The sequence below is a fragment of the Ranitomeya variabilis genome, chromosome 4 (genome assembly GCF_051348905.1).
Source record: "Ranitomeya variabilis isolate aRanVar5 chromosome 4, aRanVar5.hap1, whole genome shotgun sequence".
Classification (NCBI taxonomy): domain Eukaryota; kingdom Metazoa; phylum Chordata; class Amphibia; order Anura; family Dendrobatidae; genus Ranitomeya; species Ranitomeya variabilis.
In genome coordinates, this window is record NC_135235.1 from 672241475 (window position 1) to 672265258 (window position 23784).

General features: G+C 46.1%; 2 protein-coding genes across 2 annotated transcripts in view; both read left to right on the top strand.

Moving 5' to 3' along the window:
• Window positions 1-10517: 10517 nt before the first annotated feature.
• LOC143769290 (uncharacterized) lies at window positions 10518-12596 on the top strand. The gene is made up of 3 exons (XM_077257800.1): window positions 10518-11036; window positions 11117-11276; window positions 11403-12596. Exons 1-3 carry the CDS (start codon window positions 10922-10924, stop codon window positions 12400-12402), a joined length of 1275 nt encoding a protein of 424 aa, XP_077113915.1. The 5' UTR covers window positions 10518-10921; the 3' UTR covers window positions 12403-12596.
• Window positions 12597-22718: 10122 nt separating this feature from the next.
• The window catches only part of LOC143766302 (uncharacterized), a 41521-nt gene continuing 40455 nt past the window's right edge, over window positions 22719-23784 (top strand). The window contains exons 1-4 of the mRNA XM_077253871.1: window positions 22719-23076; window positions 23206-23385; window positions 23468-23591; window positions 23674-23771. Coding sequence (XP_077109986.1) covers window positions 23002-23076; window positions 23206-23385; window positions 23468-23591; window positions 23674-23771 — 477 coding nt within the window. The 5' untranslated portion in view covers window positions 22719-23001. The remainder of the gene's footprint in view (window positions 23077-23205; window positions 23386-23467; window positions 23592-23673; window positions 23772-23784) is intronic.

A 23784-nucleotide genomic window follows, 5' to 3' on the forward strand; every position in this document is an offset into this window, starting at 1 on the left:
CATCCTAAGATGGCCAAATCTAAAAAAAACCCCACTCCAACTTCTACAAATATTAAGCTTTGATATGTATGAGTCTTTTGGGTTGATTGAGAACATAGTTGTTGATCAATAATAAAAATAATCCTCTAAAATACAACTTGCCTAATAATTCTGCACACAGAAACAGGATGGATATGTCAAGCAGGTCAGCATGCAACATAAGAGGACTAAACGGTCCCATAGCTACAGAAATAAAGCACAGAGATGGAAGTCATGTACAGATTATATGTACAGTGAGGAAAATAACCAGGAGACACCGGATCTTTATACATAGCACTAGATGGTGGCCCGATTCTAACGCATCGGGTATTCTAGAATATGTATGCGTAGTGTATAGCACAGCCCACGTAGTATATTGCACAGCCATGCAGTACATTGCGCAGCCCACGCAGTACATTGCGCAGCCTACGCAGTACATTGCGCAGCCTACGCAGTACATTGCGCAGCCCACGGAGTACATTGCGCAGCCTACGCAGTACATTGCGCAGCCCACGGAGTACATTGCGCAGCCCAAGCAGTACATTGCGCAGCCCACATAGTACATTGCGCAGCCCACGTTGTATATTGCGCAGCACACGTATATTGCGCAGCCCACATTATATATTGCGCAGCCCACGTTGTATATTGCGCAGCCCGCGTAGTACATTGCGCAACCTCGTAGTACATTGCGCAGCCCACGTAGTAAATTGTGCATTCCACGTAGTACAGTGCGCAGCCCACGTAGTACATTGCCCAGCCCACCTTGTATATTGCGCAGCCCACGTTGTACAGTGCACAGCTCACGTACAGTGCACAGCCCACCTTGTATATTGCGCAGCACACGTAGTACATTGCGCAGCCCACGTTGTATATTGCCCAGCCCACATAGTATACTGCACAGCCCATGTAGTATATTGCACAGCCCACGTATATAGCAATGTGGGCATGATATCCCTGTTAAAAAAAAGAATTAAAATAAAAAATAGTTATATACTCGCCTTCCGTTGGCCCCTGGATCCAGGCGTTGTCCGACGCTCCTTGTGCGCTGCGGTCTGAAGAGTGCATTGCGGTCTCGCGAGATGATGACGTAGCGGTCTCGCGAGACCGCTACGTCATCATCTCGCGAGATTGCAATGCATGGAGCGGTTACCAGAGCGTTGCGAGGAGCGCGAAAGGCGCCGGAAGGTGAGTATATGATGATTTTTTTACTTTTTTATTATTTTTAACATTAGATTTTTTTACTATTGAAGCTGCATAGGCAGCCTCAATAGTAAAAAGTTGGTCACACAGGGTTAATAGCAGCGTTAATGGAGTGCGTTACACCGCGGCATAACGCGGTCCATTAACGCTGCCATTAACCCTGTGTGAGCTGACTGGAGGGGAGTATGGAGCGGGCACTGACTGCGGGGAGGAAGGAGTGGCCATGTTGCCGTCGGACTGCGCCCGTCGCTGATTGGCCGTGGCAATGGTCGTGGGCGTTTTGCCACGACCAATCAGCGACTTGGATTCCATGACAGACAGAGGCCGCGACCAATGAATATCCGTGACAGACAGAAGGACAGACAGACGGAAGTACCCCTTAGACAATTATATGGTAGATGATCCGTATATAGCAGAGTGACGAATGATAACATGTACCCCAGGTCTGTATCCATGATAAGTATACAGCACATTTGGACGGAGCCTTTACACAGATACTACATATATGGAGAAAGTAACCTGGTTGCACTGAATCTGTACACACAAGATGATCAGTATATAGCAAAGAGGAGGTCACATACAGATTACAAGACTACATAAATGGGAAGGGGAGATGGAATAATACGGGTTAGTATACACAGCATTAACATGAAGTGCAGCAACAAAGGCCCCTTTCACACATTAGTTTTTTGCCGTCAGTCACAATCCGTCAAATTTAAAAGAAAAAATGATGCCGCCAGATCCTTTTTTTTCTCATAGACTTGTATTAGCGACGGATTGAGACAGATGGCCTCATGTTTCATCCGTCGTTCGCTGGATCTGTCAAAAATTGTTTGTCTGGCTCCCGGAGACGACGGACAAAGTAACGTTTTTTGTGTACGTCGAAAAATCGGACAGTGACGGATCCGTCGCCGTCTGTCATTTGCTCAAATGGAAGCCTATGGGCGTCGGATCCGTCAAATGACGGAATCTGGCAAGAGATCCGTTTTTTAAACGTAGCATGCTCCGATACAATTAGCCAGCCCCCAATTAGGAAACGTATAGAAATCCTGCCAGGTAGTGCTTCACTCATCCATGTACCAGCAAGCAAGCCAGCGGGAGTCCAGCCAGCCCAAGACCAGCCAGCGGAAGCCAGGCTTACCAGCCACAGAGCCAGGCCAGCCAGCAGAAGCCAGGCCTACCAGCCACAGCCAGGCCTGACAGCCACAGAGCTAAACCTGCCAGCCAGCAGAAGCCAGGCCTACCAGCAACAGAGCCAGGCCAGCCAGCCACAGAGCTAAGCCTGGCAGTCACACAGCCAACTAGCGGAAGCCAGGCCTACTAGCCACAGAGCCAGGCCAGCCAGCAGAAGCTAGGCCTAACAGCCAGGCCAGCCAGCAACGGAGCTAAGCCTATCAGCCACACAGCCAGGTCAGCCAGCAGAAGCCAGGCCTACCAGCAACAGAGCCAGACCAGCAACAGAGCCAGGCCAGCCACAGAGCTAAGCCTGTCAGCCACACAGTAAGGCCAGCCAGCGGAAGCCAGGCCTACCAGCCACACAGGCAGGCCAGCCAGCAGAAGCCAGGCCTGCCAGCCACAGAGCTAAGCCTGCCAGCCACAGAGCTAAGCCTACCAGCCACACAGCCAGGCCAGCCAGTCTCAGTAATGTCTTCTTCTGGGATCCCCCCCTCACATCGTCAGCGAACTGAGGTAAATATACAGTACAGACCAAAAGTTTGGACACACTTTCTCATTTAAAGATTTGTCTGTATTTTCATGACTTTAAAAATTGTACATTCACACTGAAGGCATAAAAACTATGAATTAACACATGTGGAATTATGTACTTAACAAAAAAAGTGTGAAACAACTGAAAATATGTCTTATATTCCAGGTTCTTCAAAGTAGCCACTGTCATGATCTCTGCAAGCAGAGATCATAGCAAGCCTATAGAGGGACAAGCTCTCGGAAGATGGAACTATACTGACCATGAACTAAGCCTGCCGCGCAACTAGAAATAGCCAGGTAGCATTTCCTATTTAATGCTAGATGCCCAGCTCTGGCCTAAGACCTAAATAGCTAGCAGAGGGAAATATAAGACCTGGCTCACCTCTAGAGAAATATTCCAAAGAAGACAGTAGCCCCCCACATATAATGACGGTGAGTTCAGATGAAACAACAAACGCAGCAGGAAAATAGTCTTAGCAAATTTGAGGTCCGCTTACTAGATAGCAGAAGACAGATAGTATACTTTCATGGTCAGCAGAAAAACACTAACAAAACACCATCCAGAGATTACCTTAAACTCTGGCATTAACTCATAACGCCAGAGTAGCAATCCCTGATCAACGAGAGCTTTCCAGACACAGTAACAAAACTTCAGCTGTGAACTGGAACAAATAGGCAAAACAAAACATGGACAAAAGTCCAACTTATCTAGTAGTTGTCAGAAGCAGGAACAAGCACTGAGAGGCATCAGATAACATTGTTGACCGGCAAGAAACCACCAGAGAAATGAGCTTAAATAGCGACACCCACTACTGATGGAACCAGGTGAAACAGGAAAGAGGATGACAAGTCCAATTCCACAAGCGGCCACCGGGGGAGCCCAGAATCCAAATTCACAACAGTACCCCCCCCTCAAGGAGGGGGCACCGAACCCTCACCAGATCCACCAGGGCGACCAGGATGAGCCCTATGGAAGGCACGAACAAGATCAGAAGCATGAACATCAGATGCATTGACCCAAGAATTATCCTCCTGGCCGTAACCCTTCCAGTTGACCAGATACTGGAGTCTCCGTCTGGAAACACGAGAGTCCAAAATTTTCTCCACAACGTACTCCAACTCACCCTCAACCAACACCGGAGCAGGAGGCTCAACTGAAGGTACAACAGGTATCTCATACCTGCGCAATAACGACCGATGAAAAACGTTATGAATGGAAAAGGACGCAGGGAGGTCCAAACGGAAAGAAACAGGATTAAGAATCTCCAATATTCTATAAGGGCCGATGAACCGAGGTTTAAACTTAGGAGAAGAGACCCTCATAGGGACAAAACGAGAAGACAACCACACCAAATCTCCAACACAAAGCCGAGAACCAACACGACGATGACGGTTGGCAAAACGCTGAGTCTTCTCCTGGGACAACTTCAAATTGTCCATAACCTGCCCCCAGATGTGATGCAATCTCTCCACCACCGCATCCACTCCAGGACAATCCGAGGATTCCACCTGACCGGAGGAAAATCGAGGGTGAAACCCCGAATTACAGAAAAACGGGGACACCAAGGTGGAAGAGCTGGCCCGATTATTGAGGGCGAACTCTGCCAATGGCAAAAAAGCAACCCAATCATCCTGGTCAGCAGAGACAAAACACCTCAGATATGTCTCCAGGGTCTGATTAGTCCGCTCGGTCTGGCCATTAGTCTGAGGGTGAAAAGCAGATGAAAAAGACAAATCTATGCCCATCCTAGCACAGAATGCCCGCCAAAATCTAGACACAAATTGGGTACCTCTGTCAGAAACAATATTCTCAGGAATACCGTGCAATCGGACAACATTCTGAAAAAACAGAGGAACCAACTCAGAAGAAGAAGGCAACTTGGGCAGAGGAACCAAATGGACCATCTTAGAGAAACGGTCACAGACCACCCAGATGACAGACATCTTCTGGGAAACAGGCAGATCTGAAATAAAATCCATCGAGATGTGTGTCCAAGGCCTCTTAGGAATAGGCAAGGGCAACAGCAGTCCGCTAGCCCGAGAACTACAAGACTTGGCCCGAGCACAAATGTCACATGACTGCACAAAGACTCGCACATCTCGTGACAGGGAAGGCCACCAGAAGGATCTTGCCACCAAATCCCTGGTACCAAAAATTCCGGGATGACCTGCCAATGCAGAAGAATGTACCTCAGAGATGACTCTACTGGTCCAATCCTCCGGAACAAACAGTCTATCAGGCGGACAACGATCCGGTCTATCCGCCTGAAACTCTTGCAAGGACCGCCGCAGATCAGGAGAAACGGCCGACAAAATTACTCCCTCCCTAAGGATAGCTGTGGGTTCAGTATTACCAGGAGAGTCCGGGTCAAAACTCCTAGAAAGGGCATCTGCCTTAACATTCTTAGAACCCGGTAGGTATGACACCACAAAATTAAAGCGAGAAAAAAATAAAGACCAGCGCGCCTGTCTAGGATTCAGGCGCCTGGCAGTCTCAAGATAAATCAAATTTTTGTGGTCAGTCAATACCACCACCTGATGCTTAGCCCCCTCTAGCCAATGGCGCCACTCCTCAAACGCCCACTTCATGGCCAAAAGCTCCCTATTCCCAACATCATAATTCCGCTCTGCGGGCGAAAATTTGCGAGAAAAGAAAGCACAAGGCCTAATGACGGAGCAGTCGGAACCTTTCTGCGACAACACTGCCCCAGCTCCGATCTCCGAAGCGTCAACCTCAACCTGAAAAGGCAGATTCACATCAGGCTGACGTAACACAGGGGCAGAGGCAAAACGGTGCTTAAGCTCCTGAAAGGCCTCTACAGCATGAGGGGACCAATTAGCAACATCAGCGCCATGTCTGGTCAAATCAGTCAGTGGTTTAACGACATCCGAAAAACCAGCAATAAATCGGCGGTAAAAGTTGGCAAAGCCCAAAAATCTCTGAAGACCCTTTAGAGAGGAGGGCTGAGTCCAGTCACAAATAGCTTGCACCTTGACGGGATCCATCTCAATGGAAGAGGGAGAAAAAATATACCCCAAAAAGGAAATTTTCTGGACCCCAAAAACGCACTTAGACCCCTTCACACATAAAGAATTAGACCGCAGAACCTGAAAAACTCTCCTGACCTGCTGGACATGAGAGTCCCAGTCATCAGAAAAAATCAGAATATCATCCAGATATATTATCATAAATTTATCCAGAAAATCGCGGAAAATATCATGCATAAAAGACTGGAAAACTGAAGGGGCATTAGAAAGACCAAAAGGCATGACCAAATACTCAAAGTGGCCCTCGGGCGTATTAAATGCGGTCTTCCACTCATCCCCCTGCCTGATCCGCACCAAATTATACGCCCCACGAAGATCAATTTTAGAGAACCACTTAGCACCCTCTATACGAGCAAACAAATCAGTAAGCAATGGCAATGGGTATTGGTACTTAACAGTGATCTTATTCAGAAGCCGATAATCAATACATGGTCTCAAAGAGCCGTCCTTTTTTGAGACAAAGAAAAACCCAGCTCCCAAGGGAGAAGAAGATGGACGAATATGTCCCTTTTCCAAAGACTCCTTTATATATTCCCGCATAGCAGCATGTTCCGGCACAGACAGATTAAACAAACGACCCTTTGGATATTTGCAACCCGGTATCAAATCTATGGCACAATCGCACTCACGGTGCGGAGGTAACGACCCAAGCTTGGGTTCGTCAAAGACGTCTTGATAATCAGAGAGGAACTCAGGGACTTCAGAGGGAATGGACGACGAAATAGAAACCAAAGGTAAGTCCCCATGAATACCCTTACATCCCCAGCTCAACACAGACATTGCTCTCCAGTCCAAGACTGGATTGTGAGACTGCAACCATGGCAATCCCAGTACCAAATCGTCATGTAAATTATACAGCACCAGGAAACGAATAATCTCCTGGTGATCCGGATTGATACGCATGGTTACTTGTGTCCAGTATTGTGGTTTATTATTAGCCAATGGGGTGGAGTCAATCCCCTTCAGAGGAATAAGAGTCTCCAAAGGCTCTAAATCAAAACCACAACGATTGGCAAAGGACCAATCCATAAGACTCAGAGCGGCGCCAGAGTCAACATAGGCGTCCGTGGCAATGGATGACAAAGAGCAAATCAGGGTTACAGACAAAATAAACTTAGACTGAATGGTGCCAATGGAAACAGACTTATCAAGCTTCTTTGTACGCCTAGAGCATGCTGATATAACATGAGTAGAATCCCCACAATAGAAGCACAATCCATTCTTCCGTCTAAAATTCTGTCGCTCGCTCCTGGACAGAATTCTATCACACTGCATACTTTCTGGCGTCTTTTCCATAGACACCGCCAGATGGTGCACCGGTTTGCGCTCCCGCAGACGCCTATCAATCTGAATAGCCATTGTCATGGACTCATTCAGACCTGCAGGCACAGGGAACCCCACCATAACATCCTTAACGGCATCAGAGAGACCTTCTCTGAAAGTTGCCGCCAAGGCGCACTCATTCCACTGAGTAAGCACAGACCATTTACGGAATTTTTGGCAGTAAACCTCAGCTTCGTCTTGCCCCTGAGATAGTGCCATCAAAGTTTTTTCTGCCTGAAGTTCCAAATGAGGTTCCTCATAAAGCAAGCCCAAGGCCAGAAAAAACGCATCCACATCGCGCAACGCAGGATCCCCTGCTGGCAATGAGAAGGCCCAATCTTGAGGGTCACCCCTGAGCAAGGAAATCACAATCCTAACCTGCTGAGCAGGGTCTCCAGCTGAACGAGACTTCAGGGACAAATAAAGCTTACAATTATTTCGGAAATTCTGGAAGCTAGCTCTATTCCCTGTGAAGAACTCCGGCAAAGGAATTCTCGGCTCAGATACTGGAGCATGTACCACAAAATCTTGTAAATTTTGTACTTTCGTGATGAGATTATTCAAACCCGCAGTTACACTCTGAAGATCCATTATTGTCAGGTGCACACAGAGCAATACAGAGATTAGGAGGAGAGAGAGAAAAAAGACTGCAGCAAGGCAAACTGGAGGGAAAAAAAAAAAAAAAAAAAAAAAAATTCCAGCAGACTTCTTATAACTCTCCTTTCTCAACCTGGGTGTTTAACACTTTATGGCCGGTCAAACTGTCATGATCTCTGCAAGCAGAGATCATAGCAAGCCTATAGAGGGACAAGCTCTCGGAAGATGGAACTATACTGACCATGAACTAAGCCTGCCGCGCAACTAGAAATAGCCAGGTAGCATTTCCTATTTAATGCTAGATGCCCAGCTCTGGCCTAAGACCTAAATAGCTAGCAGAGGGAAATATAAGACCTGGCTCACCTCTAGAGAAATATTCCAAAGAAGACAGTAGCCCCCCACATATAATGACGGTGAGTTCAGATGAAACAACAAACGCAGCAGGAAAATAGTCTTAGCAAATTTGAGGTCCGCTTACTAGATAGCAGAAGACAGATAGTATACTTTCATGGTCAGCAGAAAAACACTAACAAAACACCATCCAGAGATTACCTTAAACTCTGGCATTAACTCATAACGCCAGAGTAGCAATCCCTGATCAACGAGAGCTTTCCAGACACAGTAACAAAACTTCAGCTGTGAACTGGAACAAATAGGCAAAACAAAACATGGACAAAAGTCCAACTTATCTAGTAGTTGTCAGAAGCAGGAACAAGCACTGAGAGGCATCAGATAACATTGTTGACCGGCAAGAAACCACCAGAGAAATGAGCTTAAATAGCGACACCCACTACTGATGGAACCAGGTGAAACAGGAAAGAGGATGACAAGTCCAATTCCACAAGCGGCCACCGGGGGAGCCCAGAATCCAAATTCACAACAAGCCACCTTTAGCTTCGATGCTGCTTTGAACACTCTTGGCATTCTCTTGATGAGCTTCAAGAGGTATTGACCGGGAATGGTTTTCAATTCACAGGTGTACCCTGTCAGGTTTAGTAAGTGGTATTTCTTGCCTTATAAATGGGGTTGGGACCATCAGTTGTGTTGTGCAGAAGTCTGGTGGATACACAGCTGATAGTCCTACTGAATAGACTGTTAGCTGCTTTTTTCTTGCCATAAAACAAATTCTAAGTAAAGAAAAACGAGTGGCCATCATTACTTTAAGAAATAAAGGTCAGTCAGTCCGAAAAATTGGGAAAACTTTGAAAGTGTCCCCAAGTGCAGTGGCAAAAACCATGAAGTGCTACAAAGAAACTGTCTCACATGAGGACCACCCCAGGAAAGGAAGACCAAGAGTCACTTCTGCTTCTGAGGATAAGTTTATCAGGGTCACCAGCCTGAAAAATCGCAGGTTATCAGCAGCTCAGATTAGAGACCAGGTCAATGCCACACAGAGGTCTAGCAGCAGACACACCTCTACAACAACTGTTAGGCCGGAGACACACTGGTGCGAGATACGGCCGAGTCTCGGTGGTTAAAAGCAAGCTGTGGCACCGGCACTCCGGAGCGGAGCGTGCGGCTCCATGTATTGCTATGCAGCTGCACGCTCCGCTCCGGAGTGCAGGTGCCACAGCTTGCTTTTATCCACCGAGACTCGGCCGTATCTCACACCAGTGTGTCTCCGGCCTTAAGGGGAGACTTTGTGCAGCAGGCCTTCATGGTAAAATAGCTGCTAGGAAACCACTGCTAAGGACAGGCAACAAGCAGAAGAGACTTGTTTGGGCTAAAGAACACAAGGAATGGACATTAGACCAGTGGAAATCTGTGCTTTGATCTGATGAGTCCAAATTTGAGATCTTTGGTTCCAACCACCGTGTCTTTGTGCGATGTAGAAAAGGTGAACGGATAGACTCTACATGCCTGGTTCCCATCGTGAAGCGCGGAGGAGGAGCTGTGATGGTGTGGGGGTGCTTTGCTAGTGACACTGTTGCTGATTTATTCAAAATTGAAGGCATACTGAACCAGCATGGCTACCACAGCATCTTGCAGCGGCATGCTATTCCATCCGGTTTACGTTTAGTTGGACCATCATTTATTTTTCAACAGGACAATGACCCCAAACACACCTCCAGGCTGGGAAGGGCTATTTGACCAAGAAGGAGAGTGATGTGGTGCTACACCAGATGACCTGGCCTCCACAGTCACCCGACCTGAACCTAATCGAGATTGTTTGGAGTGAGCTGGTTCGCAGAGTGAAGGCAAAAGGGCCAACAAGTGCTATGCATCTTTGGAAACTCCTTCAACAGTGTTGGAAGAACATTCCCGGTGACTACCTCTTGAAGCCCATCAAGAGTGTGTAAAGCAGTCATCAAAGCAAAAGATGGCTACTTTGAAGAACCTAGAATATAAGACATATTTTCAGTTGTTTCACACCTTTTTGTTAAGTATATGATTCCACATGTGTTAATTCATAGTTTTGATGTGTGTGTGTGTATATATATATATATATATATATATATATATATATATATATATATATATATATATAGTTGTTGTTTTTTTTGTTTTTTTTTGTGATGTTAACATTTTTTGTACACATAGCAATATGCATTAATGCATTAATTCTTGTTTAACAGGAAGCTGCAGTATCAGGGGTGCTTCCAGAAGACGGTCGGGGGTGGAGAAAGACCCAGAGCGGGCTCACATTTTGTACGTTTCTTACATGCATCGCAGAAACAGATCATCACAGACATCACAGTACACACAACACATAAGCCTACATCCAAGCACATCATTTTTAATTTTTATTTTCTTTAGTCTTTCGATTCTGGGGCTCATCATAGAGGTCCTCAAAGCGCCCCCCAGGGTTGTCGGCAGGAGCGTCAGGGCAATTGGCACAGAATAAGTACATTTTTTTTATTATTATTATTATTATTCCACTTCATATTGATGATTTGAGTGTAATGTTTTTGTTTTTTGTCTTTTTTAATAGGCTTCACTTCATGCTCCCGACTCTGACAGTGAGGAGGCAGGTCTTGACATCGACCTCCTCATCGATCTAGTCCGAGAGTGGGAGCCGCTGTGGAACATGGGGGACCGCTGCCACGCTCATGTTGTTGTGACCCGTTGGCTATGGGAGGAAGTGTGCAACGAAGTTGTGGAACATTGGGAGGACCTTGATGTTCGGGGCCAGAATCAAGCGCGTAAGTATTCACAGTTAAGTAAGTTACATTGTTGGATGTAATGTGTTGTATACTAACCAATTTGTGCTTTAAATTTATAGGGGACAGAGTTATCAAGCGGTGGCGGTCACTCAGGGATTGTTTCAAGAAGGAGTTCAACAAGGAGATGCAGGCCCCGAGTGGATCAGGAGGATGCAGAAGCTCGAAATACAACTATGCTATAGTACTGTCGTTCCTTCGGTCGACTATGGTGAGCAGTAGGTAAATATTCCTCACCCCATTTAGTAAGTAAAAGTGTTCACATGTGTAACCTTTTTTTTTATGTTTGTTTCAGCCAGGCCAAGCAATAGCAATATATTAATTACATTTTTTCTCTTTGTTCCACAGCACCATCTGCAGCACTCGGGAATCTGCAGAGTCGAACCCTTCTGAAGAGATCCCACAGGAGTCCGCCACCGGGAACCACTTCGACAGACCCGACCCATCTGCACCTTCCCTGCCTTCCCTCACATTTGTTCTGTCGGTCCCATCTACCAGCGCTGGAGCATCGTGGCAGACTTCGTTACATGAAGCTGCTGGTGAGGATGTAGCTTTTCCTTTACCCTACCCCTCTGACACTGCTGCCACCTATAGAACACCTTTGGGTTCTGGGCGGCAGCGCCATAGGGGTCAGGAAAAGAACTATGCACCCGAGTTCTTGCATCTAAATGCATGCTTCCAGAACTCCCTAAAACTGTTGTCTGAGCAAATCCCTGCTGGATTCAACCTCATGAACAACAGTTTGCTTGAAATGAGCACGCATCTGGATAGAATGCATTTAAATGCAAGTAAATCGCCCAATCATTCCTTTTTCCAAGCAGTAGTTGAGCGCATAGACAAGCTATCTCCTGACCAGCAGATGCATGTAATGCAAGCCTGCCAGTTTGCTCTAACACAGGTTAGCTCCCAAGCCCCTCCACCTGCCCCGGTAGTTCCTCCCGCACCTGCCTCCCCTCCAGCCACTGTCCCTCCTCCCCTTCCTGTGCAATACCAGCTTCCTGCTCTATACCAGTTCCCAACCACAGCATCTGCGCCTCCACTCCCTGCCCAACCTGTACTCGATGCCCACTACCACCAGTCTTCTTTTTCCCACCCATCATGCCCCAAATACAACCCTCTTCTCCACCCACCACCTCTTCTGTCTCCCAATCCCTCCACCCCTCATCCTTACCAAATCCCATTTCTACTCCTGGTTTTGTCCACCCATCCTCTTGGTTTCTCCACCCCTTCACCTTGTGTTTCCGATCTGTCACCACCACAATCCACTCTCCATACTCCCACTGTCGAAGTGGTCCGATCTATCAGCCCCTCCAGTACTATTTCCACCCCAAACTACCTTAATTTATAATTTTGTAATATATTTTTTTTTTTTTATAAAAAGCTTTGTCTTTCATTTATTTAATGATAAGGTACAATACTTTGGGTAACAAGGTACCAAACTTTGGTTACTAGAAAAAATTCATGGTGTAATCACAAATATGAAAATTGCAATAGGTTTGGTACTCCAACATATATTCTATCAAAAGACAAAGCTATCAAACCATCTCATCCTGCCAGTCTACTCTTCCTTGAGGTGAAATAAAGTAGTCTGCAAATTTGTCCCTCATTCTTGAAACTGCCACAGGACTTCGAAAAGTAATATTGTGATAATCATACGAGGATGTTTCAACCAAATTGTCATCCATGGCAATCTGTTCCCTGCATATTAGGAAATTGTGCAGGACCACACAAGCTTTCACCACCTCGTCCACAGTGTCAGTCTTCAGGTTGATACTGGTCAACAGAACTCGCCTTTTGGATGTGAGAATGCCAAAAGCACACTCAACCATTCTTCATGCTCGTGTTAATCAGTAATTAAACACTCTTTTCGTTCGCGTCAATCCACTACTTGAGTATGGCTTCAGCAGGTGTTCTGGGAGTTGGAACGCTTCATCTCCAACACACAAACGGTGGCCCAGAGGTTTCAGGAAGCGGTCTTGGTGGTGGAAATTGGAAGCTGTTTCCATATAAATGACGCCCCATTGCAGACACTTTAAAAACTTGAGTCATTGGAGCGGCCATAGGCCCCAATATTGACCGCTATGAATTTGTATTGTGCATCTGCAATGGCCATAAGCACGATGGAGAAATATTTCTTGTAATTGAAATATTCAGAGCCAGATGCAGCAGGTTTGACGATACGAATGTTTCCCGTCCACTGCACCCAAGCAATTAGGAAACTGACATTTTTTGATGGTTTTCAGCAATGTCCAGTCAACTCTCCGTTGTGGGATATATTCTTCATGCAAACAGTCCCACAATGCACAGCAGGTGTGTTTAACAATCCCCGATATGGTGGAAATCCCGAGTCTGAATTGGAAATGGAGTGAGGAAAGGGATTGCAAGGAATCTGTTAAAGGCAAGGCGATAATTACTACAAAATGCCAGCAACAACATTAGTTACAAGTCAGCTTTAACAGTAGGAGATACAATAAAAATGCCTTACCTAAGAGTCACCATCAGACGCTCCGCCGGTGAAATTGTGAAGCGGCAATACGTGTCACTTCTACGGATGAGGTGTCCAACATGTGCAACCAAAAAACCAAAGTTCTCCGCTTTCATCCGAACATAGTTAAAAAAAAATTCTCGGGGTTTCCTCGTAGCTCCATGTATAAAGTAGAATACACCCCATGTGTCATTCTCAGTGCAGTGATTGGGTGAATCCAAAAACGATGCCAGCACAGACGCGTGATGCGCTGTCTTTCTCGCTCCTTCTCAAGAACGATCGCTTTCAAACAATGCGCCTCAACAGTAAAATCCACATAGATTTTCACAATGTTCGCAATCACACCTCCATTTTTACCACTTGCTCTACAACCTGTCAAAAATGGGCTGTAGAAACACGGTATATATAGGTTTTCATTAGCCAGTAACGTTTGGCAGCCTCCCATTGGGCATTTTTAAAAAACGGATCCATCGTAAAACGGTAGTCGGATCCTTACAAAAAATGGATCCGCCGCATCAGTTTTTCACAATCTGCGACGGACCCGTCGAGCCAATGGATTGTGACTGATGGCAAAAAACTGATGTGTGAAAGGGGTATAATCATCATTCATATACCATCCCCCGACTGCTCTCCTCTCAGCAGTGTCTCTAGTACATGTGCCTGCCGAGCTCTACCATAGTAATGGCAGACACTGTATGTGTCCATGCTTATTCCTATCATACATGTAGCATCCCCTGCACAACCTTATTTTTCATGCACCATATTCAATTAATGAGGTGCAAAAAAAATATATTTAGAAGTGGACACAGAATATATTTTAAAACTATAATAGTTTTTATTAGTTTATATAAAACATAATTAAAAATGTTCAGGAGCATACATGTTTTCCCAGTATTTGTATGTTCCTGAACATTTTAAATTATGTTTTGTATAAACTAATAAAAACTATTATAGTTTTCAAATATATTCTGTGTCCACTTCTAAAAATATTTTTTGCACCTCATTAATTGAATATGATGCATGAAAAATAAGGTTGTGCAGTTAAAGTAGAAGGAAGTTCTGGCCCCTGTTTTCTGGGTTTTCTGATTGAGGACTTGTTTGTTTTTGATATTCCACCCCCTGATTGTTCCTCTCTCACCAGTGTTTAGTAAATGTGACTGCCCAGGTCCACCATGGTAATGGCTGGCACTGTGTCATAGCTGATATCTTCTCACAGCCCTTGTTTCCCATATTATACAGTCAGTAGCACCAAAAACTCATGACGGCTCTTTATAATACAGCAGTAATGTGATATGTCTGCAGGTAGGTCACACAGGAGCTGTCTCTGCTTTGTGTGAGGTAACTTATAGCAGCCACATGAGGGAACATGGTGGCTACATACATTTCTGAGGTAGTATTAATCCCATGTATGATGTAGGACCTGATACTACACTAATACATGATGTCTGAAGTGAATGTGCTCCTATCAGCTGTAATGTGATGTGATAACCCCTGTTGTGAACTCTGTTTTTGGGCTCCCTCTAGTGGTCACAAGCAGTACTGTGTAGTGTTGTCTTTCTGCAGGTGGGCAACATCTGCTGGTTCGTTATCCTTGGTTGGTTTCCTATTTAGTTCACCTGGATACTCAGTTCCTTGCCTGCTCTCAATGTATTCAGTGCTCTTCAGTTTCTTGTGACTACCTTGCTCCCAGTCTCTCCAAGACAAGCTAAGTTTTTGTTTGATCATTTTTTGATTATCAGCATTTATTATGTTTTTAGTCCAGCTCGCTAAAATGTGATTTCCTCGCTTGCTGGTTGCTCTAGGGGACTGAGTTTCTCCCCCCCACACCGTTAGTTGGTGCGGGGGTTCTTGTAATCTCAGTGTGGATATTTTGTAAGGGTTTTTTACTGACCGCACAGACCCCTTTTACTATTTTCTGCTATCTAGTATTAGTGGGCCTCATTTGCTAAATCTGTTTCCAGTTGGGGGCTTCTATTTCTTTGGGGATTATTTCTCTGGAGGCAAGAGAGGTCTTTCTTTCTCTCTAGGGGTAGTTAGTTCCTTAGGCTGGCTCGAGACATCTAGGATTTTTTAGGCACGTTCACCGGCTACTTCTAGTGTGTTTGGATAGTTTCAGATTTGCGGTCAGTCCAGTTTGCCACCTCCCTAGAGCTTGTCCTATGTATGTTACTTAGCTGGAGTAATTTGTGATCCTCAACCACTAAGGATCATAGCAGTAGAGCAGGCCAAAAAAGTGTTTAATGCATCGCAGAAGTGGGATAAAAAGAAGACCTGAGTACATTTTTTTTTTTTTTTTTCCTCCCGCTTTTCCTTTGCTGCAGTCTGTTTAGCTTCTTTCATCCCCTTGAACTCTGGGTGGTTTTGAGCTCAGCTGCAGAAATGAATATTCAGACTCTGACTTCTAGTGTGGATCATCTTACTGCACGGGTGCAAAGTATTCAGGATTTTGTTATTCATAGCCCTATGTCAGAACCAAAGATACCCATTCCTGAGTTGTTTTCTGGAGATAGATCTAGGTTTATGAATTTTAAGAATAATTGTAAGTTATTTCTATCTCTGAGACCTCGTTCCTCTGGTGATTCCGCTCAGCAAGTTAAAATTGTTATCTCCTTGTTGCGTGGCGACCCTCAAGATTGGGCCTTCTCTATGGCGCCAGGAGATCCTGCATTGCTTAATATAGATGCATTTTTTCTGGCTCTTGGACTGCTTTATGAGGAGCCTAATCTTGAGAATCAGGCAGAAAAAGCGTTGCTGGCTATCTCTCAAGGTCAGGATGAAGCAGAGGTGTATTGTCAAAAATTTCGGAAATGGTCGGTGCTTACTCAATGGAATGAGTGTGCCCTGGCTGCAAATTTCAGAGAAGGTCTTTCTGAAGCCATTAAGAATGTTATGGTGGGGTTTCCCACCCCTACAAGTCTGAGTGATTCTATGGCTTTAGCCATTCAGGTTGATCGGCGTTTGCGGGAGCGCAAATCTGCTCATCCTTTGGCGGTATTTTCTGAACAGAGACCTGAGTCTATGCAATGTGACCGAACTCTGACCAGAATTGAGCGACAAAGTCATAGACGTCAAAATGGGTTGTGCTTTTACTGTGGTGATTCTACTCATGTTATCTCAGCATGCTCTAAACGCTTAAGGAAAATCGCTAAACCTGTCACCATTGGTACTATACAGCCTAAATTTATTTTGTCTGTTATTTTGATTTGTTCTTTGTCGTCTTACCCGGTTATGGCTTTTGTGGATTCGGGTGCTGCCCTGAATCTGATGGATTTGTCGTTTGCCAGGCGCTGTGGTTTTGTCCTGGAGCCTTTGGAATTTCCTATTCCTCTGAGGGGAATTGATGCTACGCCATTGGCTGAGAATAAGCCTCAGTATTGGACGCAAATGACCATGTGCATGACTCCCGTACATCAGGAGGTGATTCGCTTTCTAGTTTTGCATAATTTGCATGATGTTGTCGTTTTGGGTCTGCCATGGCTGCAGGCTGATAATCCAGTTTTAGATTGGAAAGCTATGTCTGTGTCAAGTTGGGGTTGTCAGGGAATTCATGGCGATACTCCGTTGGTGTCTATTGCTTCTTCCACTCCTTCTGAGGTCCCTGAGTTTTTGTCTGACTACCAGGATGTATTTGATGAGCCCAGGTCCAGTGCCCTGCCCCCTCATAGGGATTGTGACTGTGCTATAAATTTAATTCCTGGTAGTAAATTCCCTAAGGGACGACTTTTTAATTTGTCTATACCAGAGCATGCCGCGATGCGGAGTTATATAAAGGAGTCTTTGGAGAAGGGACATATTCGCCCATCCTCTTCCCCTCTTGGTGCAGGTTTTTTTTTGTGGCCAAGAAGGACGGTTCTTTGAGACCTTGTATAGATTATCGTCTTCTGAATAAAATCACAGTCAAATTTCAGTATCCTCTGCCATTATTGTCTGATTTGTTTGCTCGGATTAAGGGTGCCAGTTGGTTCACCAAGATAGATCTCCGTGGTGCGTATAACCTTGTGCGCATTAAGCAGGGAGATGAATGGAAAACAGCATTTAATACGCCTGAAGGCCATTTTGAGTACTTGGTGATGCCTTTTGGACTCTCTAATGCTCCTTCTGTGTTTCAGTCTTTCATGCATGACATCTTCCGAGAATATCTGGATAAATTTATGATTGTTTATCTGGATGACATTTTGGTCTTTTCTGATGATTGGGAGTCCCATGTGAAGCAGGTCAGGATGGTGTTTCAGGTCCTGCGTGCTAATGCTTTATTTGTGTAGGGCTCAAAATGCCTCTTTGGAGTACAGAAGGTCTCCTTTTTGGGTTTTATTTTTTCTCCTTCTACTGTGGAGATGGACCCAGTCAAGGTCCAGGCTATTCATGACTGGACTCAGCCCACGTCTGTTAAGAGTCTTCAGAAGTTCTTGGGTTTTGCTAATTTTTACCGTCGTTTCATCGCTAATTTTTCTAGCGTGGTTAAACCTTTGACGGATTTGACCAAGAAGGGTTCCGATGTGACTAATTGGTCTCCTGCGGCCGTGGAGGCCTTTCGAGAGCTGAAGCACCGGTTTTCTTCAGCTCCAGTCTTATGTCAGCCAGATGTCTCTCTCCCCTTCCAGGTCGAGGTTGATGCTTCTGAGATTGGAGCAGGGGCTGTTTTGTCGCAGAGAAGCTCTGATGGCTCTGTGATGAAACCATGTGCTTTCTTTTCAAGAAAGTTTTCGCCTGCCGAGCGGAATTATGATGTTGGTAATCGGGAGTTGTTGGCTATGAAGTGGGCATTTGAGGAGTGGCGAGATTGGCTCGAAGGAGCTAAACATCGTGTGGTGGTCTTGACTGATCACAAAAATCTGATTTACCTTGAATCTGCCAAGCGCCTGAATCCTAGACAGGCTCGTTGGTCGTTGTTTTTCTCCCGTTTCAACTTCGTGGTCTCATATCTGCCTGGTTCGAAGAACGTGAAAGCTGATGCACTTTCTAGGAGTTTTGTGCCTGACTCTCCGGGAGTTTCTGAGCCGGCTGGTATTCTCAGAGAGGGAGTGATTTTGTCTGCCATTTCCCCAGATTTGCGACGAGTGCTGCAGAAATTTCAGGCGGATAGACCTGACCGTTGTCCACCAGAGAGACTGTTTGTCCCGGATAGATGGACCAGCAGAGTTATTTCCGAGGTTCATTCTTCGGTGTTGGCAGGTCATCCTGGGATTTTTGGTACCAGAGATTTGGTGGCTAGGTCCTTCTGGTGGCCTTCCTTGTCGCGGGATGTGCGTTCCTTTGTGCAGTCTTGTGGGATTTGTGCTCGGGCTAAGCCTTGCTGTTCTCGTGCCAGCGGTTTGCTTTTGCCTTTGCCTATTCCGAAAAGGCCTTGGACGCACATTTCCTTGGATTTTATTTCGGATCTTCCGGTATCTCAGAAAATGTCTGTCATCTGGGTGGTGTGTGATCGTTTTTCCAAGATGGTCCATTTGGTGCCCTTGCCTAAGTTGCCTTCTTCCTCCGATTTGGTTCCTCTATTTTTTCAGAATGTGGTTCGCTTGCACGGCATTCCTGAGAATATTGTGTCTGATAGAGGATCCCAGTTTGTGTCCAGGTTTTGGCGGACTTTTTGTGCTAAGATGGGCATTGATTTGTCTTTTTCGTCGGCCTTCCATCCTCAGACTAATGGCCAAACCGAGCGAACTAATCAGACGTTGGAAACTTATTTGAGATGTTTTGTTTCTGCTGATCAGGATGATTGGGTGACTTTTTTGTCATTGGCCGAGTTTGCCCTTAATAATCGGGCTAGTTCTGCTACTTTGGTTTCGCCTTTTTTCTGCAATTCTGGTTTCCATCCTCGTTTTTCCTCGGGTCAGGTTGAGCCTTCTGACTGTCCTGGGGTGGATTCTGTGGTGGATAGGTTGCAGCAGATTTGGAACCATGTGGTGGACAATTTGAGGTTGTCACAAGAGAGGGCTCAGCGCTTTGCCAACCGCCGCCGCGGTGTGGGTCCCCGACTTCGTGTTGGGGATTTGGTGTGGCTGTCTTCTCGGTATGTTCCTATGAAGGTCTCCTCTCCTAAATTCAAGCCTCGCTTCATCGGTCCTTATAAGATCTTGGAAATCCTTAACCCGGTGTCTTTTCGTTTGGATCTCCCAGCATCGTTTGCCATTCATAATGTGTTCCATAGGTCTTTGTTGCGGAGGTATGTGGTACCTGTGGTTCCTTCTGTTGAGCCTCCTGCTCCAGGTACTGGTCGAGGGCGAATTGGAGTACGTGGTGGAGAAGATTTTGGATTCTCGTATCTCTAGACGGAGGCTTCAGTATTTGGTGAAGTGGAAGGGCTATGGTCAGGAGGATAATTCCTGGGTTGTCGCCTCTGATGTTCATGTGGCCGATTTGGTTCGTGCCTTCCACGTGGCTCATCCTGATCGCCCTGGGGGTCTTGATGAGGGTTCGGTGACCCCTCCTCAAGGGGGGGTACTGTTGTGAACTCTGTTTTTGGGCTCCCTCTAGTGGTCACAAGCGGTACTGTGTAGTGTTGTCTTTCTGCAGGTGGGCAACATCTGCTGGTTCGTTATCCTTGGTTGGTTTCCTATTTAGTTCACCTGGATACTCAGTTCCTTGCCTGCTCTCAATGTATTCAGTGCTCTTCAGTTTCCTTGTGACTACCTTGCTCCCAGTCTCTCCAAGACAAGCTAAGTTTTTGTTTGATCATTTTTTGATTATCAGCATTTATTATGTTTTTAGTCCAGCTCGCTAAAATGTGATTTCCTCGCTTGCTGGTTGCTCTAGGGGACTGAGTTTCTCCCCCCCCCACACACCGTTAGTTGGTGCGGGGGTTCTTGTAATCTCAGTGTGAATATTTTGTAAGGGTTTTTTACTGACCGCACAGACCCCTTTTACTATTTTCTGCTATCTAGTATTAGTGGGCCTCATTTGCTAAATCTGTTTCCACCCCTGTGTATGTGCCTTCCTCTTACCTCACCGTTATTATATGTTGGGGACTTCTATTTCTTTGGGGATTATTTCTCTGGAGGCAAGAGAGGTCTTTCTTTCTCTCTAGGGGTAGTTAGTTCCTTAGGCTGGCTCGAGACGTCTAGGATTTTTTAGGCACGTTCACCGGCTACTTCTAGTGTGTTTGGATAGTTTCAGATTTGCGGTCAGTCCAGTTTGCCACCTCCCTAGAGCTTGTCCTATGTATGTTACTTAGCTGGAGTAATTTGTGATCCTCAACCACTAAGGATCATAACAAACCCCAGTATTATACGTCCCTGGAACTGCTGAGATGTTTTCTCCAGTTCATCCGTGAAAGAGGGAGAGACACAGATTTACCTCCCCTATATAAGCCCCACCCTCCTCACCGTGACACACCAGGCACAGACATACTGTGCACCTTGGGCCCACCAGAGAAAATCATTCTTGGGGCCCACTATGTAGCTACATAGAAATAGATACAATACCACCAATTGTGCGGTAAAAAGCGCTAATATCAAGGTATAATACAAGGTAGTACATGTCTTAATTATGTAGCAATGGTTGGGGTAGCCCCCTCATAAAATATAATGCAGTCCCCTCTCCTAGAATATAATGCAGCACCCCTCAAAATATAATGCAACCCACTCCGGTATAACACAGTCCCCACCATAGAATTTAATGTATCACCCTCACAGGGTATAATGCAGCCCCCCTCATATAGTATAATGCAGCCCACCACAGAATATAATGCAGCCCCCATAGAGCATACTGTAGCCCCCTCATAGGGCATAATGCTGCCCCCCTCATATAGTATGATGTAACCCCCCAGAATATAATGTAGTCCCCTGAGAGAATGCAGGCCCACTACAGAATATAATGGTGCCCCCATATAGTAATATGTAGCCCCTCCAGAATATAATGTAGTCCCCTGAGAGAATAATGCATCCCCACCACAGAATATAATGCAACCCCCCATGGAGTATACTGTAGCCCCCTCATATAGTATGATGTAGCCCCCATAATATAATGTAGTCCCCTGAGAATAATGCAGTCCCCCCACAGAATATAATGTAGCCCCTCATAAAGTATAATGCAGCCCCTCTCCACCCCATCATTGTCCTCATCATCACCTCCATCATTGCCTTCTCCTCCACCACTCCCATCACTGCCCATTCCACCACCTCCATCATTGCCTCCCCACCATCATTGTTCATTTCAAAACCTCCATCATTGCCTCCCCACCACCATTATTGCCCATCACCTCCATCATTGCCTACCACCATCATTGCCCATCACCTCCATCATTGCTTCCCCCACCACCATCATTGCCCATTTCATCACATCCATCATTGCCTCCCACACACCCTCATTGCCCATCACCTCCATCGTTGCCTCCCCACCATCATTGCCTATCACCTCTATCATTGCCTCCCCCACCATATTTGCCCATTTCATCACATCCATCATGGCCTCCCACCTCCACTATCATTGCCCATCACCTCCATCATTGCTTCCCCCACTGCCATCATTACCTATCACCTCCATCATTGCCTACCCCACCATCATTGCCCATCACCTCCATCGTTGCCTCCCCTCACCCTCATTGCCCATCACCTCCATCATTGCCTCCCTCACCATCATTGCCCATCACCTCCATCATTGTCTCACCCACCATCATTGCCCATTACTTCCATCATTGCCTCCCCTCACCTCCATCATTGCCTGCCTCCTCCACCACCATCATTGCCCATCACCTCCATCATTGTCTCCCCCCACCACCATCATTGCCCATCACCTCCATCATGGTCTCCCCCCACCAATATCATTGTCCTTCACCACCACACACACCTTACCTCCCCGCAGCAGCAGCACATCCTGCAGCCTCTTCCTCATCGGCAGCTTTGTCTGGTACAGCGCGCTGGATGATGACGTCATCCAGCTGGGCTGTCTCACACAGCAAGCAGGGCGCCGGGAGGTGAGCTGTGTTGTGTGTGTGTGCCTGCGTGTGTGTATGTGGTGCTTTACATGCGGGCAGTGTTAGCTGCAACCTGCTGCTAACGCTGCCCGCTATTAAAGAGAAATGGTATTCACCCCTCTCCACGCCAATAGGGGCGTGGGGAAGCGTGAATATTCATTTTGCTTTCGTAGCGGGGACAGGATCCTGTCTCCAGCTGTTGCTGCACTGGCACAGGGCGAATTCCCCTTGACTCAGGGACCCCATAGCCACTGACCAGTATGCCAGCAGTTTTCAGTGCCTGGGCACACCGGTGAATCCTCCGGTTCTCCGGTGGGCCAGTCCGAGCCTGTATACCGCTATATAAACAAAAGCTACATGAGTTAAAAATCCACCCCTCCCAAAGTCATATCCTCTTCCGCTTATTGCTCCGGTGGTTTCTTTTTAATTGATATAATTTTAAGTTCCATGTGAGAAAAGCTTTACATATCCGCTCATTTTCTTACCAATCAGGTCCTTATAATATCGAATCCTTTCCGTGAATTTCTTCTGTATAAGACAGTTTCCTATCAAGGATGGAAAGGGAGAGGAACAAGATGGAGAGGATATTACATCTCACCCTGGAGATCCTCTTCCGGCTTACTGGAGAGGTGAGAGATTCTGATGACGTCACGTTACATCGTTCTTATCTATGGGAATAACAGATGGACAGAACTGGAGAGGTGAGGACGCTGGAAATGTCTGTAGTGAGATTTATTAATGTGTCTCTCCATAACTAGGATTACACAATAGTGAAGAAAACCTCTAGTGAGCACTGTCAAGACCCTGTGTCTGAGGGATGGGGAAGACCCCTGAACCCAATCACGGGGCCTCCACCTCACCCGCTAATACATGAGGACATCAATGGCCAGAAGATCCTAGAACTCGCCTACAAGATGATAGAGTTGCTGACTGGAGAGGTGACACTGCTGGGAATGCTGGGATCTTATATAGTAATTCTATGAAGGGATTGGTGGATGATGGTATGATTGTATGCGTCAGTTTCCTATAAGGTGTCAAGATGTCAGCATCTATTTCTCAATGGAGGAGTGGGAGTATTTAGAAGGACACAAAGATCTGTACAAGGACGTCACGATCGAATTTCCCCAGCCCCTCACATCACCAGGTAATATACAGGACTAAACACACATGGTCTATAATTATCTGTATCTAAAGAATGAATTCCGTTCCTGTATGTGTTCCTCCAGTTCTAGCCAGTAAGAGGACAGCACCAGAGAGATGTCCCCGTCCTCTTCTTCCGCAGGACTGTAAACAAGAAGACCCCAATGTTCCTCAGGATCATCAGGTAGATGGAGAGA